A 20870-nucleotide genomic window follows, 5' to 3' on the forward strand; every position below is an offset into this window, starting at 1 on the left:
TTATTTTTTATTTATCTATGTTTTTTAAGAAGCTCTGAAAATAATTGAAAATAATCTGTCTTTATTATTAAGGCCTGTTTTTGAGACATTGGACACATACAATCCCATATAAACAGGACTCAAAGTAACATTAAAAGTGCATTAATGTTATCAAAAATCAGAGCAAAAATAGTTGATTTTATTATAGTCTTTAATAAAGTATAATCACGAAAGCAAATGGTTTCAGGTCACATGTACTACTTTTACCTCACAATTTGCTCCTCTCTTCAGGAAACGTGTTCCAGCAAATCTGCTTGATCTTCTGGCCATCAGAGTCACGTACACCGGTCGACCGTAAATTAATAGTTCTGGGAAATCTGGTTAAGGCAGCTTCTTGTCAGTTTTTCTCCATTTAAAAATTTAAAATGCTGTTTTCAATACGTTAGCGCATATACATATAAATATATATATATATATATATACACACATATATGCTATGTATATATATGCTATGTGTATTTCTTTATGTGTGTGTGTGTTTATATAGCCTAGTTATCAGTATATAAGAAGTTAACTGAAAGGCAAAAAAAAATAAAATAAATAAAGATAAATATAAAACATTAAAAAAAAATCACAAAAAAGGTGTGTGCCACATATTTTGCAGGGTACAGTGGCGTAACTACAGGGGTCTCAAGGGCACCCTAGAGAGACGGACCCCATCGCAGTTGTGACCCCTGCAACCACTTGTTCCTGTCTCCTCATGCCGATTTTAATTTTTTCAGAAAGGGCCCTTCATGTGAGCAAGAATGCTATGTATATTTGTGTGTGGTCATGGAGGTCTATGTGTAATTGTATGTGAGCATGGATGTCTATGTATAAGCATGTGTGGGCATGGATGTTTAGTGTATGTGAGCATGAATGTCTATATCTAAGTGTGTGTGATCGTGAATGTCTAAGTGTGTGTGTCAGCATGAATGTGTATGTATATGTGTGTGTGAGCATGTATGTGTGTGAACATGTATGTGTAAGTGGTGTGGGAAGGAGTGTGTATGTTAAAATGAGTGTGTACGTCCGGGTTAGGGAGTATGAGTAAGTGTGTGTGTCAGCATGTGTAAAGTTGTGTAAGTATGTTTACATATGTGTGCCAGAATGTATGCTGGAGGGGGGCTAGGGTCAATGATGGCACAAAAAAGCTGTTTGGGGCAATGATGGCACAGCCATTCTGTTTGATGGTGATGATGGCACGGAGCAGCTGTGTGGGTACAAAAAAGGCACCGTGGGATATGTTGCTTGGTGAAGTTGAGGGGGCCCAGGGGCAATTTTCACACTGGGGCCTTGTAGGTTTTAGTTGCGTCCCTGGCAGGGCATCTTTCATGGCATAGGTCACATCATGTTACTTCTTCAATTAACATTTTCTACGAAGATTATGACCTTCTCTAATTGTTTCAGACTTTTACTCCCTGTAGTATCAATAATGGATGCTTTGTATATTTTCTTAGATGTGCCATATATATTACCTAATTCAACACAAAACATATGCTGCAATAACCATTATGGTCTTAACGTGCACTATATTCTAGTTCTTCATGGGGGGGAATGTTCAATGTCAAGTGTACACGTGCTGTAGCTCTTTCCTTTTGTAATTTATTTCTGTATTCAGTTTAACAGGGATTGAGGCAGCAGAATTGATTTTACATACATTACCATACATAACATCTATTTCCTTTCACTGTGAATATAACAGATTCAAAACAGAAACATAAAAGCATTATGTTTGGGGATGGTTAACTGTACAAATATCTATATATGTGTAGGGGTGATCATAAAAAATAATGTAGAGTTGCTTTTTTCTCATAGAGTCGCTATATCTATACATTGCAGACCTGGATCTTAATGCGTACCTTTTCAGCCTGGGTTTTCTTGGAAACTCCCCCGTCCATGTGGTTGGACACTTACCGTCATTTTAATTACAGGAGTATTAGTTAGTGTACATATAATCATAAAAGGCCACGGTTGTATATTCATATGGCATTATTCCTTAATTCCATGATTGTTGTTTTTTCCCCCAGTTGCTTAGTGTCAGTGCCTCTGACACATAAAGGATACTTGACTGCCCACAAAATCCATGGATGATATAAAGCAGCCAATCAGGGTGCACAATATCCCTTATGCATTTCAGGAGTTCACCATTCCACACGTATTTCATGTATGGCTCGCTACATATACCAAACACACCTGAAAGGATGGTAAAAATGTTCCATTAATAAAAAACACACAATAGCTCAAACAAAAATATGACTTTCCAGCTCACACTTTCCGACAAGAACATAAACAAATATAAAAAATTGAAGGTGTGCCACATTTATTTTGAATTCATAGTTATTATCTATGCCTGTTACATATGCCTGTTACAAGTGACTAGGGCTGGTTGTATGAACGCTAAACAGTATTTCAGACAGATAAACGAAAATTAATATTTGAAACAAACAAGACATAATTTACAAGTTCCAAATGTCTTAAAACTGCAAAATACCCCACTAAGAGCATGCATATCCTAAAAGAAGACAAAAGTACCTAATAAGCATTTATATGTTAATTTTGAAAGCAACAAATACCGTATTGGCTCGATTATAGGCCGCATCTGATTATAGGCCGCACCCTAAAAGTAAGGTGCCTTTTTAAAGGAAAAATTTGGTTCTTAGTGTAATAGATATGCTGCCACCCACCCCCCCGAGATATGCTGCCACTCTGCCCTCCCCCGAGATTTGCTGCCACTCTGCCCCCAAGATGTGACCCCCCCAGACTTACCAAAGCAGACTCCCGGGTGTCTTGCTGGCAAAGGAGATTGTTAAAGCACATCGAGCAGACATGCCGACAGCGGAGGTTGTTTACGTGCATCGCCGCAGCCGGTGAACGACTGCGCGATGCACTTTGTCAATCTCCTGTGCCAGCACTCCCCCCGTAGAAAGTGCTGGCAGGGGAGGCTGTCTGAGCGTATCGGAGAGTAGGATGCAGGTCCCCTGCAGCGCTGCGGGGGATCTGTATCCTAACCCTGCGGCCTGCCCGGCACCCGGAACTGCATGTCCCGGGTGTCGGGCGATACAAATTACGCATTCCTGCGCTAGACCCTGAATATAGGCCGCACTCCCCCCCCCACTTTAAGTCTTTAAAGTGTGGGGGGGGGGGAGTACGGCCTATATTCGGGCAAATACGGTATTTACTATTTTTTTTACATACCCAAGCAAATAAATATGAAACCTTTCAACCATTCTTAATCAAATGCCCAAGAGTCCAAGCAGTGTTCATTGGTCAACCTTTAATAACATAGTAATTAATGCATAGTTTGCAATTGAATAGTTTCACATTTTCGGGTGTAAAATCTACATTATAACCACTAAACTTAATGCTTACACAACTAATATTAAATTAAGATATTTAATGTTTCTTGAAACAATCCTTGTGTTAGACAGGACTCAAAATATTGGTGCCTGAACAGGACTCCACCCAAAACAACAAAAAATAAAACAATATAACTCAGTACTCGTGGCAATGTCCCAATCCAACTACATGATCTTTTTCAAGCCAGGTAAGTCTTTTTATGTATTTCAGTGAATGAGGAAACATCTGGGACAGTAGGACATGCCCCTCTGTCAGCTGCAGCTTAATCACGCCACTACACGTGTAGTGCGTACAACTTGAGGCCTGTTCGGCAACCACACCGCTATACCTGAAGAGCATATAACTTGGGGCTGTGGCCTCTTCTGTAACTGTGTGGTTGTATGGTGATTAAGAGATGAGCTGGAAGGAGCAGGGACCCACGTGCCGAGCGGGCGCAGGACCCTGGGCCGGACACTTCCTTACTGTGCTCTACGGCAGCCTCTTTCTCAATAAAAATGTAAAAAAAATATTTAGATATGTTAGATACAAAAACTGATCTTGCTTGAAAACCTTACTACTATAATTGCATTTTTTCCGATCGATCAACTGAGCTGTGAGTCAGGGAGAACACACAAAAGATAACTTCAGGAGGGATAATTGTTGTTTACTTTTTGTTCTAGTATTCATCAAAATTATGTATGGTTGCAAGGTTACTGATGAAAAAGCAACAAAAATTAGATATACTTTTAGAATGGAACCAACCATAAAGGCAGCATAACCAAAGTATGAAAAGATGACAGAGACCTTGTGGTTTGAAGGTAGAAAGTTAGGTTCTATCAACTATCTAATCAACATGATTCCCTATGGATCAAAATAACATGCACAAAATGTAATGCTCTATCCGTATATACTATATGTGCTTATGTTGAAATGTATTAGATGCAATCCATTAAAACTGTTTTTTAATGATGAATCTGACACCTCCTTTGCATTCCATGCATGGAAAAATATCTTTGTATTGACTATGTATGTAAATGAAGATTGTCATCACAACCTCCCAAAGGCACTTCTTACCCAACACCAATTTGAAAGCCCATTTTAAGCACATAAATCCACATGGTCTTTATTAATCCTCCTAACTAGTGCCCAAAATTACATTGTACATTTATGTGAGATTTCACCGAGAACATTATGATCCCACTTATTTACTCCCCTATAAATACATGTCAAAACCTTGTTTGGCAGATTGTCTATAATATTTCCATCAGCAGAAATGTAGTCTATAATTTGCATATGGTTGTTGTTCTTCCACCAGTGCCATCCTTTACATTTTTCAACACTAACCTGCACCTGCTATTCAGATGCCCAGTCTCCTATGTAAATTAGTCTTGACTTGAGTTGTTACTAATAACATCCTGCTAATTATAGCTGTTTCATCAAATCAGAGCAACTTTTTTGTATGCATACAGCAGATATAAAAAGTCTACACACCCCTGTTAAAATGCCAGGTTCTTATGGAAAAAGTTCTGACATGATTTATCTTTGTCTCATTCTTTAACATCACAAGAACCTGGCATTTTAACAGGGGTGTGTAGACTTTTTATATCCACCGTATGTATGCACAGTATATGAGCTCTAGATTAAACAACACCAAAAAGCCCCCTTTACACCAATTTTGAGACACAGGCTTTGCTAAACTATATGACCAAAAGTATTTGGACACCACTCTGAATTATTAGATTCAGGTGATTCAGTCATACTCATTACTAACAAGTCATATAAAATCAAGCACACAGGCAGCCATCTCTATAGACAAACATTGCCGGTAGAAATGTCATACTGAAGAGCTCAGTGACTTAAAACGTGGCAGCGTGAATGGATGCCACCTTTGAAACAGATCAGTTTGTGAAAATTCCACTCTGTTAGATCTACCCCTGTCCACTGTAAGTGTTATTATTGTAGAGTAGAAGCATCTAGGAGTAACAGTTCAGCCATGAAGTAGTAGACCACACACACTCATAGTTTGGGGCTGCTGAGCATAAAGCACTCACTACAGAGTTCAAACTGAATCTGAAAGCAACATGACCACGGTCCAAACTCATGCAGAAAGCCTTCCAAGCAGACGGGGGGGGGGTGATGGTCAGGTGTCAACATACTTTTGGTCATATAGCATATCAGTATATTTATCAGTAGAAGTTAGAAGGTACAGTGGGGCAAAAAAAGTTTTAGTCAGCCACCAATTGTGCAAGTTCTCCCACTTAAAAAGATGAGAGAGGCCTGTAATTTTCACTATAGGTACACTTCAACTGTGAAAGACAGAATGGGGGGAAAGAATACAGGAAATCAGATTGTAGGATTTTTAAATAATTTATTTGCAAATTATGGTGGAAAATAAGTATTTGGTCAATAACAAAAGTAAATATCAGTACTTTGTTATATACCCTTTGTTGGCAATGACAGAGGTCATTTTCTGTAAGTCCTCACAAGGTTTTCACACACTGTTGCTGGTATTTTGGACCATTCCTCCATGCTGATCTCCTCTAGAGCAGTGATGTTTTGGGGCTGTCGCTGGGCAACACGGACTTTCAACTCCCTCCAAAGGTTTTCTATGGGGTTGAGATCTGGAGACTGGATAGGCCACTCCAGGACCTTGAAATGCTTCTTAAGAAGCCACTCCTTCGTTTCCTGGGCGGTGTGTTTGGGATCATTGTCATGCTGAAAGACCCAGCCACGTTTCATCTTAAATGCCCTTGCTGATGGAAGGAGGTTTCCACTCAAAATCTCACGATACATGGCCCAATTCATTCTTTCCTTTACACGGATCAGTCGTCCTGGTCCCTTTGCAGAAAAACAGCCCCAAAGCATGATGTTTCCACCCACATTCTTCACCGTAGATATGGTACAACTCAACATTCTTTCTCCTCCAAACATGATGAGTTGAGTTTCTACCAGAAAGTTCTTGGTTTCACCTGACCATATGACATTCACCTAATCCTCTTCTGGATCATCCAAATGCTCTCTAACAAAGTACTGGCTTAAGCAGGGGACACGTCTGGCACTGCATGATTTGATTCCCTGGTGGCGTAGTGTGTTACTGATGGTAGCCTTTGTTACTTTGGCCCCAGCTCTCTGCAGGTCACTCACTAGGTCCCCCCCGTGTGGTTCTGGGATTTTTGCTCACAGTTCTTGTGATAATTTTGACACCACGGGGTGAGATCTTGCGTGGAGCCCCAGATCGAGGGAGATTATCAGTGGTCCTGTATGTCTTCCATTTTCGACTAATTGCTCCCACAGTTGATTTCTTCACACCAAACTGCTTGCCTATTGCAGATTCAGTCTTCCCAGCCTGGTGCAGGTCTACAATTCTGTTTCTGGTGTCCTTCAACAGCTCTTTGGTCTTGGTCATAGTGGGGTTTGGAGTGTGACTGTTTGAGGTTGTGGACAGGTGTCTTTTATACTGATAACAAGTTCAAACAGGTGCCATTAATACAGGTAACGAGTGGAGGACAGAGGAGACTCTTAAAGAGGATGTTATAGGTCTGTGAGAGCCAGATATCTTGCTTGTTTGTAGGTGACCAAATACTTATTTTACTGAGGAATTTACCAATTAATTCATTAGAAATCCTACAATGTGATTTCCTGTATTCTTTCCCCCCATTCTGTCTCTCATAGTTGAAGTGTACCTATGGTGAAAATTACAGGCCTCTCTCATCTTTTAAGTGGGAGAACTTTCACAATTGGTGGCTGACTAAATACTTTTTTGCCCCACTGTATGTGTAAAGTTGGGCAAATCTATATCTTTCTAGAGCAGCTTTCTGCCAAAGGTAAGCAGTCCAGCAGGGACAGAGATAGAAAGCATGAAAAACACATTGTCCATCCACTGTTCTTATCCATCATTGCCATCTCTGCCTTTGGGCAATGGGTTTTAATGGTTCTCATGCTGTTTACTTTACAGTGAACGCTTTTTAGACAGCTACATATTTTCATATGTGTGGAGGGGACCCAAACTAAAGCTCTGCTTTGAAGTTATTTGACAACCATTCCAAGAATTTTCCCAATAGTAACAGTCATAACAGTCCATATGTATTAGGAGTTATACCTAAACTTTGCCAAACTTTTACTGAAAACAAAGTCTAGCATTTGGAAAAGAAATACCACTGGTAATACTAAATGAACCCAAAGAGAAATCAGTATTGGAAGTGTATGTGATATTTATTTGGCTGTAGTTGTGTTGTGTTATTACACTTCATAATTTTATACGACTATGTAATGATTGTGATTATGTAACTCTGTTTCATAGTTACAACAGTAGCAGCTGTTTATGTGAAAGTGAAGATGACTTATAGTCTATTATGACAACTCACACCTAGGACTATTTCATATGCTTTAAGGGCACTCGGCATAATCAGCTTGTGAAAAATGTCAGCGCGCCTCATTATATCCATTCTTGCATTCCGCAATGCCTAATCATCTTCACAAAATGCATTGCTGAAATTGAAATAATTATAATTTGATGTTTATGTAATCATTTTAAAGACAGAGCTGATATGCAGAGAATACAAAAGATTGTTAATGCTTCCCCGAAATGTGATTTGCATTACAGAATAATGTCAAAACTGTTCTAACACTGGAGATATTAAAGCAAAAACTTTCACAGCACCGCCATAACATAATGCTCAATTTTTTTGCAAGACAGGGATAGGTAAGGGATACATAAGAAGGGGTTAAATCCCATAACCGTGCCAAGGAAACAAAATGTAGATAGAAAATGCACATGTCCACATTTGGCAGTTACAACTGCCATAAATATTATGACTGAGGGTGATGGGTGTTGTAGTCCACTGAAGTTCATCAGTCTATTTTTACATTTTTAACCAGCAGGCCAGTCAGAATACCTGACAACATACACTCTCTATTGAAGTATTTCTTTTTTTAACATACCACCTTAACATGGTAGCAAGAAGTACTATTAGGTCATAAAGGCACTATTCACATGTTACTTCTATTTTTTTCCCAATACTCAGAAAAGCTGCTGACAGGTCTGTAACATTCTCACTAATGCAGAAGAGGGCTAGGCTCTGTGTTTAACCTTAAACACAAGGCCTTCCTCTTTAAAGAAAATGATCGTACATACACCTGAGACTTCGGCTGCAGGTGGGGGACATGGCTCTCGAAGAGATCAAGAGAGCTGGGTCCACTTCGCCAATCATGTTGGCACTGAAAGGGTTAAGAAAAACCTCTGTGATACCCTCCACTGAGCCCAATTCCATTCTTAAAAAAACAGGGTCTGAAGATGGTGTATCAGTACACCTGGGTACTCTCGAGCACATTGTCAAGAAATCAGATCTGTCTACTGGGCGTATGGGTGATAGATTAATATATGTGAACAAACAAGAAACAGAACAAAGCTCTGTCAACCAGCTATGCATAGGCTTTTCAATGTCAAGAAATACAGTGTACCCAGAGATCCTATAAGTGAGGCAAGAAATCAGTGAGAATTACTACCGGTTCTCACTCCACTGAAGAAGAAAGGACAGTGACACACTCATAATGGGCATAGAAAACATACCTACAAGGTAGTGACAATTTAGGTGTATCGGGAAAGGCCGATATAAAGTATCACCCAGGAGAGACACTATTTTGTAAAGTATCATTGTAACTGCCCTATAAAAGACTTAAAATAAAAGCTCATTTGCAACAGACTCAAGCAATGTCCTTGTATCAATTCCTCTATTTTTAATTTGTTCCCCAAACAAAAAAATAGCTCATGCTATAATAAAAAATAACTGTTTCTTCACAGTAAGATATGCAAAAAAGTGCTACTTCTTCCTTTAGCACGTTGTTTTCTTTTAAAAATCATGTTAACAAATAAGTTTTGCAGTGGTTATATTTTTTCACACGAAACAGATACTAAACATGGGTGTCAGCAATCACCAGTGCTATTTCTTTTTTTTCCATTTCAACTTATTTTAAAGACCAACTTTTATTTTCAAACTGTAAAGGAGATGATGTAGAATGACAATATTTTATATTGAAAAATACAATTTCGTTATAAGTACTTTTACGTGTGTGCAACCACTAGCACCACTTCGTACCATATCCTCTTCAAGTGTACACTGCCAAATGTCATACCATTTAAATGAACAGTTCCAAGAAATTCACTCACCACTGCCACCATGGTTACTCAATTCCTCGTCCTCAAAGATATCGTAACCTTCCTGTCGAGTCTGTGTTGCTGTCTCAGTCTTTAACATCTCAGTAGGCAGTCTCAAGAGGGTAAGATTGTATTGCAGCGAGTGGCTTAGATCATAGCTGTAGCTAGAATTGAAAAAGTAGAAAACAATTATCAATTGGGAAGAAACATGGCAGTAATGCCAGCCTAAGCTGCCATCCACATACAATGACTTTTTACTACTTTAGCGTTGGGGATCGCTGCTTTTTGGCATTTGTCATACCGTGTCTTCTGAATTGTTCTCGTTGACACAGTGGTCGATGAGAAAACCACGACTGATGGCCATTTCCATTGGACCGTATACAATTTACTAGACTAAATTTGCTGAAAGCCATCATTACTACACAATCTTCCACATGTACAATGAACATACCATGTGACCAAGTTAAACATAATCTGGTGTTACCGAATACATAGGAGGACACCAACAATTACCAGCTCACTGTCAACGCTGTACCCTTGTACCTACTTAGGGTGTTATTTGGTCCTCCCAGTAAATAATAGCAAAGTAACCCTTATGTGCAGTAGTGGGAGTGATACAGCACCTATTGCCTTTTACCTGATAAGGACTAAAAAGGTATATTAGGATTCAGTCTTTAATACTTTTAGGTAGTACTTTAGGTACTTTTTAAATGATACAAAATTAAATGTGTTCCCATTAAACCTTCACAACCCTACTATACCTAGTACACACAACCCTACTACAATATAACCTCAATAATAACACTAGTTTGAATCATGTGGCTGACCCATTCACAATGGGGAAAAAAAACATTCATAATTGTGACTGCGATATCTGGTGATCATTGATAATAAGAGCAAGGTACAGTCCTTTCTTGTGATTCTGCTACTACAGTCGACATGTCAACTGTAACTGAATTTACTATTGTTTGTGCGTTATGGGCATTTAAGGCATTGTTACTTGGCATGGGGTTTGCAGTGCACATACCCAAAAGGCCGATGCATTTGATGGGGATCACTATTCCAGCGAAGACCAATTATTTAGTATTTCATCAAGTTGATGAGAGAAATGTATCTGTGTATGAAATGTTAATCATATTGGTCGGCCAGAACCTAGTACACTTTCCAGATTATACTTGGTTATCCTTGTAAATGTTATTTATACTTGAATGAACCCACTGTATTTCCCGAATAGCATGTACAGCAACAGGATACAACTGTGTGAATAAAATACTGACACCTTCCCTGGCGTGAATAAATTGGTGTGATGTGTGTCCTAGTGCGCAAGGGGTTTTTTACATGACCTTATCAGAGAGGTAGGTCAAATAGCAATGGGTCCCCAGGTTTAAAAAGCAGAGAACACCAAACGGAATAAGAATGCTTTAAAAATACAGTTCACAATTTTCTAGATTTTAGAAGGTAGAATTTTGGCCATGGTTGCCAAGTGTACAGTGCTGTAAAGTAAAAATTGAGCGTGTGTACATTTTCCACATTGCGTAAAATTAGCTTTTTTTTTATCATGGTCTTTACTCTATTAACCATGACGGATGTATCTCTGGTAATTAGATACGATTTGTCCCAGAGTCTGCAAAATAATACTTTAAAAAAGCAAAACATTTTATTTCAGATAATAGAATCTAGTCCCAGGAGTAGGAGAATATGGGGGGGAAAATAGCTTCATTAGAGATTTCTTGTCTGATCATTATGTTTTTATTATTCTTCTTATAGCATTCGGGTTTTCATTGGTTTTTATGGAGTTTTTCACACTTCTCACTGCATTGTCCTCACATGTATATTCTAACTATTAATCTTTCTCTGGCTTTTAAACCCTGCTAATGGCATACGTATGTGAGTTACCTTAATTGACCTTGAAATGTGGACCTGTTTGAGTAATAAAATTAAATAATTGTGAATGGATAACTTGATTCTTCCTCACTTAGCAGCTTCTGCTGGTGCAAGCAGAGGGAATCAGGCCTGCTTTTAACCCTTGAAATACTAAGAGTCGCTGTTCGGAAAAACCAATGTTACAGAGCTCATTGTATGGCTGATGAATAAACTCAGAAGCACCTACTGTTGTGCACTGACTATTTTGGCTTTAGTGATATCTCTTTTTGGGTCGTTTTTCTTATAATCTCTGTGTGTGGCCGTCAAGCTCAGATAGATAAATGGTACGAAGAATGCCAACTGCACCTGAGACACTTCTGTTTTGATCGACTGAAGAGTAGGCTGGGATCACTGAAGCAGCAAACCTGGCATTCAGTGAAGGCAAACAACCAGTAGCTGGAAAGGAGTTGCAGGCAGAGCTAAAGTTTTTAGTGGCAGCAACTGCGCAAATCAAGGTTGCACTTTGTATTAATATTGGGACTTGCACTTTAAGGCCAGCAGTCAATAATATGCAGGCACCCTGTTGTTGATTTATGTGGATGCACACTACACTCTTACACTCCACAGCAAGCGGACTTGCGTATCTAGCCTGTGGCCACACAGCAACCAACATAATTTGCAGCACATCACACAGCACATCATTACCCTGATGGCCAGAGCAACCCTGGTGCAAACTGAGGTTTGTGAGGCCACTCACAGACACAAATCCAGATGAATCATGACACAGTGTAATACATCATGTGTTGTTGTTCATCTGAGGTTGTATTTACCTCATTTTTAGACCTGCTAAGGAGTAAATGATTGTTGTTCTGTCCTGATCTGTCAAACCATAAAATTCAAAGAGGGTGTACTTCCTTTTTCACACAATTGTAAATCTGTGTTATTTCTATCAAAAGGATCTCTCACTGACCGAAGTACTTACCAATTATTACACAGGTAGACTACATTTTTGCCCGTAAACTACATACAACTTTAGAGAAAGTAAGAACACAAAATGTATAAAACACAATTCACTGTGGGTGTTCAGTATTCATTATTTCATAGTCTTACAAAAGAGGATGTAAACATTTGTTGTTGTTGTTCTTTCCTGACAGAAGGTCAGATTCTATAATGTACAATATATCATTTTGAATAGACATAGTCAGCAAAAATAAATTCAATAAAGCAGGCAGAGATGCCAGAATTCCTGGGTGCTTATATGCCTTTCTGCGGTTTCTTCTCAATGTTTCTTCCCGATGTTGTCATCCTACCTTAAACTCAAACCTGATCTCCCCGTCTGCTAATGGTCCTTGGAAAAAAATGTTTTGCATGGAAGCTTACCATATTACTAAGCTTAAAGGAGATATGTCACTTATTCAACTGTATATCCTGCATTTTAAAGTTATATACACTAAATCAATCTAGGTTTACATATACAGTATATTACCATAGGAACCAATGGAAATTGAGCAATACCATAACACTGGTTGATAAAACCATTTTTAATTTTTTTTTCTCTAAAATCAATTATGTGACAAACAATTCACTAACATGACTTATGTTCTATATATTGTCAAGGTATGCACAACAAATATACCTTTTATTTGGTTTCTGTACAAAATGTATTGATTTTCTTGGTGAGAAGCAACACATATTGTTTGTAGCCATCTTTTATGCGAGAACATACACATTTTACAAAAATAGTAAGCGATACTTACCTGAAGTAGAAGTTGCTGGACAGATCCACATTTTGAAAAATTCTTAAATACCTAGAAAATAAAACACACGCAAAAAGTATTACACCAGTCATGCACCAAACACGCATTGGCAAAGGTTTGTAGAGGGTCATTGCAAAGTGTGTACCTATGTGTTTAACACAAAATTAAATAAACATAGTTGAAGGTTATTTTTTGTTTATTGCTCCACACACCCTTCTACCCTAGAGTTTTGAGCACAACAGCAGCTCTCCTTTATAGGCCGTGGAAAATCAACTAGGGGCAGTTTAATTACGTAAAAGATGGAAGGAGAACAAATAAGGTGGTGCACAAGGCATGAGGGAGAAGGCATTAGGAAGGATGTTGTGTGGCCCAAGAGACAGCTGCTGTGGCTCTTAAGTTAATCCTAGCTCCAGGCCAGCTGTTTCTTTTGCCTCAGACCGCAACCAGTTGGTGATGGTGGACTTTTGGGCCCTCTCATATTACCTGTGTCTGTAAAGCCTAAAATAATCTTGAGATACCAATAGTACACATATGTTTTTAGTAGAAGAATAGGCTACCTGGCTTCATCAGGATGGGTGACACGTACAGAGTCATTAGGAATATAGATTATGTTAGTATCTTCTATTTTGTATATTGCATGTCCTCCAATGTCAGCCATTTTTCTTCTCTTGGTGATCAGCACGATGTAATAGCCTTCTAAAAACTGCACGAATCCTGTGGAGGTTTAAAGAAAGGGCGAAATCAAAGTACTACTTTAAGACCTTAAACAATAATTCTATTGAATAGAAAGGGATTCAAAAGCATCTGCTTAAAGTACTGTACATTTTGCTGTTAGCCGTGTGGTTTCCTTTATATATAGTCACTAAAATCTTTGTTATGTCAAAGAAACGTGATCAGTAAAAAATACATTTTACATATTGTACTGAAGCACCTAACAATGGCAGCTACAGATTAAGGGAGATAAGCTCATATCCCCTAACATTTCAGGGGTCCAAAGTGGGACACCTTTGTTGCGGAGGAGGTGGGGCACAGCCATCCACCTACCTTATCTGTCAATTTACACTGTGATGTCTTGAAGCAGAAAGCCGAGATATGATATCATATCACGCAGCTCTGATTCAACATATAGCAAGAAGACCACGCATTAGATGCAGAAAAAGCATAGATTTCAATCGATTTCACGGGTCAGGGAAGATCCTGTGATGCACTTCAGCGGGATGAGTGCCTAAATATCAGACACTTGAGAAGTATGTAATGAGACACTTGAGAAGTATGTAAGCTTGTGAAGAATACATTTTATATGCAGTCACAAACAATTATTACCCAATACCAACAATAATAAAATGAGAGCCATCAATCCAAGCAGTTTCCTCTTAATATAGCTCTATTTCAATCAGGTAGATCTAGTTAACTTAGTTAACAGAGAGTTTTTAATAGAAAAACAGTATTTTGTTTAATAAGTAATCCATATAACTGAATTCAAATAAAACCTAGGGTAGAAGGTCGGTTATTGGAATTATTAGATGTGGTTTTCACACACCTTCCATGTGACATGGCTGTAAATCGTGTTGACCAGGCCATACTGTGTACTCTGATTGGCTGGATTTGTGTTGTGGCCGTGTGAGCCGTGTTGTCATCTGCTAAGCACTGCTACCTGGTATGACTTCTTTATGTAACAACAGTAGTGGCTGTTTACCAAAGGCATAGAAACTGCTTTGGGGAGCTGCGGCTTCGCATTAACAGACTAAGCAGAAAAAAGAAGTGCCAGAAATCACAATTTAGATTTGTTTACCTTAGGAGCTAAATAGAACTAAGAGTTCAGCCAACATAGATGTGACACAAAAAACAGTGCTTCGCCAGGCGTATTTAAATTCAAAACAGCAGAAGACTGTGTCAAATTTGATTTATTTCAATACCTCTTTAAAGAGGAGCTGTCAACATTTAAACTACAGTTAACAAACAATATTTACATGTACACTGTGCTTTTTGTTTGTTGGTGTCATTGTTCTAAGGGTATCTAGCTAAACTCCTTATTTACTGAGGGTGTTTTGTGCCAAACAACCTGAGACTTTTTCAGCATTTTTTACACGATGTTTCCTTAACCATGATTCTCCTTTTTATTTTTCTGCACACAAATTATATATTGTTTTTTTCAAGGACACATAGAGGCTTCTTTTGATACCATTTTTAGAAGTATAGTCCAACATTTAATATGAATAATAAATAAAAATAAGGAAAACATTTGAAAAAAAACCGTCATATTTTACTATGAAAATGGTTCCCGAACCAGTTCAGTTGTGAGGTGTTTTGTGTGATAGGTGTGAGGGAGTGAGGTCCCTTTAAACTAGAAGTCCCTAAAGGCAATGCCACTTCTGTGATGTCAGAGATGGGCAGGCTGAGCAGGGGAGGGTCGACGGCTTTGTCCATGAAGCTACCTAGGGTAGGTGGGACAAGATCATCGTTAAACCTAGCGATTGCAGAGTAAAGTCTCAATTCAGAGGCTATCTTACTATTGCTGGTCTGCCAACACTTCCGGGCAGGCAGCAGCAGCGGCCCCACGATCGCCACTACTGTGGCAGCATGGTAGATTTATTAACAGGTACGTTGTTAGTCCTCTAGGGACAAATTCTCATGACATGCCTGGTATGTGTTCTGCAGCAAAGGGGTAGTCTTATATAGTAGCACGGGTATTCACTTAACTCACTAAATTATTTTTATATATTTTATATGGTATACATTGGGGAATACCGTATTTGCTGATTATAAGACGACCCCCCAAAATCTGAATATTAACTTAGGGAAAAAAGAAAAAGCCTGAATATAAGACGACCCTAAAGGAAAAAAGTTTTACCAGTAAATGTTAATTCATGTAAACTATTTTTTTTAATAAAAGCTATGATTGAGAAAAATATTTTTTTTGTTTTTATTTCCTTGTATTTTCCAACCTGTCCCCGGGCTTGCCACACCAATATGGCACTGTGGCCCATGATTTGCCTTTTAACCCTCTATATGCAACTGTGCCCCATGGTATGCCTTTTGACCCCCTATGTGCCACTCTGCCTCCAGAAATGCCTTATACCCCTATATCCCATTCTGGCATTTAGGGGGTTAAAAGGCATATTATGGGGCAGAGTGGCATATAGGGAGGTATAAGGCATTCCAGGAGGCAGAGTGGCATTAAGGGAATTAAAAGGCATTGTATAGAGCACTCTGCCTCCAGAAATGCCTTATACCCCTATATGCCACTCTGCCCCATACTATGCCTTTTAACCCCCTAAGTGCCAGAGTGGCATATAGGGGTATAAGGCATTCCAGAAATGCCCTATGCCCCCATTTAACACACACACACACACTTACCGGTGCTTCCAATTTCCTGCTGTATTGCCGGGGCAGCGGGTTGACGTCTCCTTCCGCTGCAGCCGGAAGGAGGTGGAGTTGGCAGCGGGGGTTTGTCTGCGTCCGTCGCGCATACCTTCCCCGGCTGTCAGAGATCAGAGTTCCCCGCACCGGTGCACGGTGCACCAGAACTCAGATCTCTGACAGTCGGGGAAGGTATGCACGACGGACGCAGACAACCCCCGCTGCTAGCCACACCTCCTTCCGGCTGCAGCGGACGTTGTCTACGCAGATTGCGTAGACGTCAACCCGCTGCCCCGGCAATACAGCAGGAAGCACCGGTAAGTGTGTGTGGGGGGGTGTTAAATGGGGGGGGAGACAGGAGGATCCAGGTCCCCTGCAGCGGTGAGGGGGATCTGGATCTTAGTCTCATAATCAGACCTCTATTTGAGGTCTGATTAGAAGACGACCCCGATAAGAAGACGAGGGGTATTTTTCAGAGCATTTGCTCTGAAAAAAACCTTGTCTTATAATCGAGCAAATACGGTATATTTTATGTATGATTATACATAGAAAAAGTTGTATTTGTGTTTTTTTTATAGGTCTGACACAAGGTTGAAAAATACATAAAAATTTAATGATAATTGATCATAACAGTTCTACAAAGCAAAGATTTGCAAGATTTGGGCAAAGGCTTCATTAGGCTTTCATTAGAACCCTCTTCTTATACTACAGTAAAAGGAGTTGTCTCAGAGAGCAATTGTAACCAGCACAAAATGTTAAGCAAATGAAAATACCGGTACTTAGAAATGAAAAACTATAAATCTTTTTTTGTCGGTAGCATTATATTTGCTCTAAACCTTTTGCTAATAAACACATACACACTTAAAGCAAAGGTGCTAGTCACTCCACAATACTTACACTTATCAAGGCAATCTCTTTTGTGCTACTTGCCATTGTATCTTCAAAAATATTTGATTCATAGGTTCAAATATCATTAAAGCTTTGCTTAAAAAAGACACACGTATCCATGAAAGAGGAAAAGATAAATGCATCTCTTGAAATACGACAAATTAGAAAGACTGTGGGGACAAAAATGTTCCCCTACTGAAAAATCTTCTGATGTGTATAGTATCTGCTAGTGACTTTTATCCAATCTAACTGCTTGGTAGCATTCATTTCATTCATGTGCTTTGTACATTTTGTTTCATTTCAGAATAGACCCGCATTTGAACACTAAAGCTAATGGCAAGACAGCCCAGCTTTCATATTTTACAATTGTGTGCTTGTTAGCCAACCTCTGTGCCAATCAGCGCAGCAAAATAGGCATGCCGTACAAAGGGTTTAATGGTAGCCCTGCCTGTTCCAATTTATTTTCCACCCATTTCTGATTTTTCCATTGACCATGTTTAGGCACTAGTAGTCTTTTGTGCCTAATGTAAATTGCTTAGCCTGGAACTGGTAGCATTGTATAATAAGTCTCAGGGTTTTATACATTAATATTGATGCCTCATGGCCAATGGGTAGATTCTCAGGCTTACACAGTCTGGAGTCATTCATACTTTGTTTTGATTTAATGATATCAGAGCATCACCGCTGTTTGTATCACAGCGGGAATCCCTTCTTGTCCATAGGTGGCTTAACTCTTACCTGCTGGTAAGTAATGGTTGTCATAATAACTTTGACAAAACAATCACTAATGGTGACTCAGTACAACTTCATTTTTAATGGTAAATATTTGATATATGAATGCGAGCTCCATTAAACTCCCAGGTATAGAACAAATCATATATCATTAGGGACAAACAAAAGCAACATTAAATGAATGACATGAGGGCAAATACTGTACTAGTGTAATCCAGGATAAGCGTTATCCATAGAACATAAAGCAGAAAATCGTGAGCTTTTATATATGGTTGTGTGCCACTCTCATCTACACTGCCCAATAAAAAAGCAATCAAGTCCAATTTATTGTTATATACCTATGCTACAATAATCCAGAATACCTATTTACCATTTACCTTTTTCTTTTTTTTTTTTTAAGGGACAAAACATCTGCAAGGCAATGAGCTGAAGGGACAAGCACAAAATGAAATTGCATAAAGGGGATTCTGACCTTTGATCCCCAGGGTGGGGGAGAACACCAAGTGGTGCAGCTCACTAAAGGCATTCATTTTCTTTCCACGTTTTGTACAGGGTTTTTTTTTATTATTATCTTTTACTTTTGAACACAAGTAGCTGGTCTGGGGTAGATTCACCATACGACCAAAAAGCCTATGTATCAGTCCACTTATGAACATAAGGAGATCATTACCTTAGTGTGGCTAGCAGCTTCCCAGGCAGGGATGCCCAGGCATGGTCCATGAATATACATGAAGCTATGACTTACCATTCTAGCCTTTAAATGTATAAAATACAAATTATTAATTTAATATACTGTATAATTGAAGGTCCTACAGTGAAGAGTTACCACGTCTCATAGAATTTTTAGACGTGAAGACAAAACATCGGAGAATTGCTCCTTAAATTATTTTGCACATACAGACTTTATGTGATCTTGTATGAATTTTACAACATTAAAACATATTTTGCAAACAATACGTGTGACCTACAGCTAGGCTCTCAATTCAATACAGTCTTTGTGTTCCTTGCAGGTATTTTCTCCATTTTTATTGTGTAGCTTATTCTTGGCTTGCCAATGACACACAATGATCATGACTTGCCAAATCTCAAAATATAAAAAAAAAAAATAGTAAACTCAACTCAAAAGACTTGTTTATGAGCTTCAAGCCAATCTTAGCAGAGCTTTAGTTTATATATATTTTGTATTTCATCTGCCGGAATCACAGGGATTGATAACTTGATACGAAGCGGATTCAAGGGGTTTCTTTGAAATTTAAAGAGATGTATTGTCATCTCCTTGTTGACAAGTGTGGTACCATTAGAAAAATAACTTTTTTATATCTAGCCAAAGGATATTAAAAAGCTATTCTGATGACCTGGATGAGGAAAGAACAGAACTTATGTTTGAGCTTATTTTAGCATTTAACTTACCTACGATACCGAAGGCAGAAACAGATCGAGATAATCCCGATGAGCCTTTCTGACCCATCTTTGTACGATTTCCAAGGTCAAGGCGACCAAGAAGCTCTCGTACTTCTTGGTGAGTATATACATGCTTGAGAAATAAGAACAAAATACGAGCAATGAGCTAAAAGCCAGATGATGAATAATAAAAAAAATACCTTAAAGGCACAGTATTTATATAAATGACCTGCTAACTCTGTAAATATGTAATATTTTATAGGAACACTTCTTTGGCAAGTAATATATGCATAGGCGCAGAAATACACCAATCGTTATTTACTACTATCAGATAAGAGAGTTTGGGGTTGGAGGAATTGTTAGGTTGCAAGACGGCCCAGGGGACAGGGATGGCACCCTAGAGAGGCCAACTGCACAATAGTAAAGCGGCCCAGAGGCTGCCACTCTAGGTCTAGACCAGAATACTTGCATTAGTTGTGTATGACTTGTTTTTCACCCATGGTGGTGGTTTTCTTTTTTCTTCTTATTATTATTATCATCATCATCATTATCATTATTATTTTATTCCTAATAATCATTTTGTTAAATATATGAATACTGTCTTAAATGAAAGTCCTACCTTCCCCTTAAAAAACAACATAATTTGTAAGCGGAATGTTAAAAAGGGAAATTACAGTTGAAAAGATGAAAGACAGATTTTGTTAAGAGGTTAACTTCATCTGAATAACTACAGATCATTATAAAGGAATATCCTAATGTAAACAGTAAGAACAACATATTTACTAACTGGAAACTGACATTTAATACCTGAAAGAGAAGAAAGTTATGCATGACTGACAAATGGAAGCGCAATATAACATTACACTGTTGATTTTTCTTTTTTACTGCTGTGGGCTCACAATGTTCCTGAACTTCACTGAACTCACCTTATCATCAATAATAACCAAGTCCTTTGGTTCAGTCCGATCAATTTTCAAAACACGGTACTTTGTTTCCGCATGATTGCTTCCAACAAGAAAATACCTCTGATTAAAAAGAAAAAAATCATGTATAAGATCATGTGCTTTCCCCTTTTTTAAAAATAACACATTTACAGAGCTGTTAAAAAGACTACCAAGCTTCATTTGATATTCACTGTTTACTAATACATGGGCTTATTTTAGGGCAGCTAAGCCAGTCCTGGGTACACAACTCAGGTAATGTGTAAACACATCCTGATAACCATGACGCAATATATTTTTACAAAAGTGAACCCTCTCGAATTACAATCACTTATATATACATTTGTCTTAAAATATGATATGATCTTCAACTAAGTTACAATAAAGAACAAACATTATGGGTTTCAACTAATAATA

At 38.6% G+C, this 20870-nt stretch overlaps 1 protein-coding gene across 1 annotated transcript in view; it reads right to left on the bottom strand.

The window, feature by feature from the left end:
• The window catches only part of FIG4 (FIG4 phosphoinositide 5-phosphatase), a 142029-nt gene that overhangs the window by 78937 nt on the left and 42222 nt on the right, over nt 1–20870 (bottom strand). The window contains exons 3-9 of the mRNA XM_053460039.1: nt 20439–20537; nt 19522–19645; nt 13689–13845; nt 13132–13182; nt 9524–9675; nt 2086–2214; nt 247–347 (exon numbers count right to left, since the gene is read on the bottom strand). Of these exons, the coding sequence (XP_053316014.1) occupies nt 247–347; nt 2086–2214; nt 9524–9675; nt 13132–13182; nt 13689–13845; nt 19522–19645; nt 20439–20537 (813 nt within the window). The remainder of the gene's footprint in view (nt 1–246; nt 348–2085; nt 2215–9523; nt 9676–13131; nt 13183–13688; nt 13846–19521; nt 19646–20438; nt 20538–20870) is intronic.

Source organism: Spea bombifrons, chromosome 3 (assembly GCF_027358695.1).
Source record: "Spea bombifrons isolate aSpeBom1 chromosome 3, aSpeBom1.2.pri, whole genome shotgun sequence".
Lineage (NCBI taxonomy): Eukaryota > Metazoa > Chordata > Amphibia > Anura > Pelobatidae > Spea > Spea bombifrons.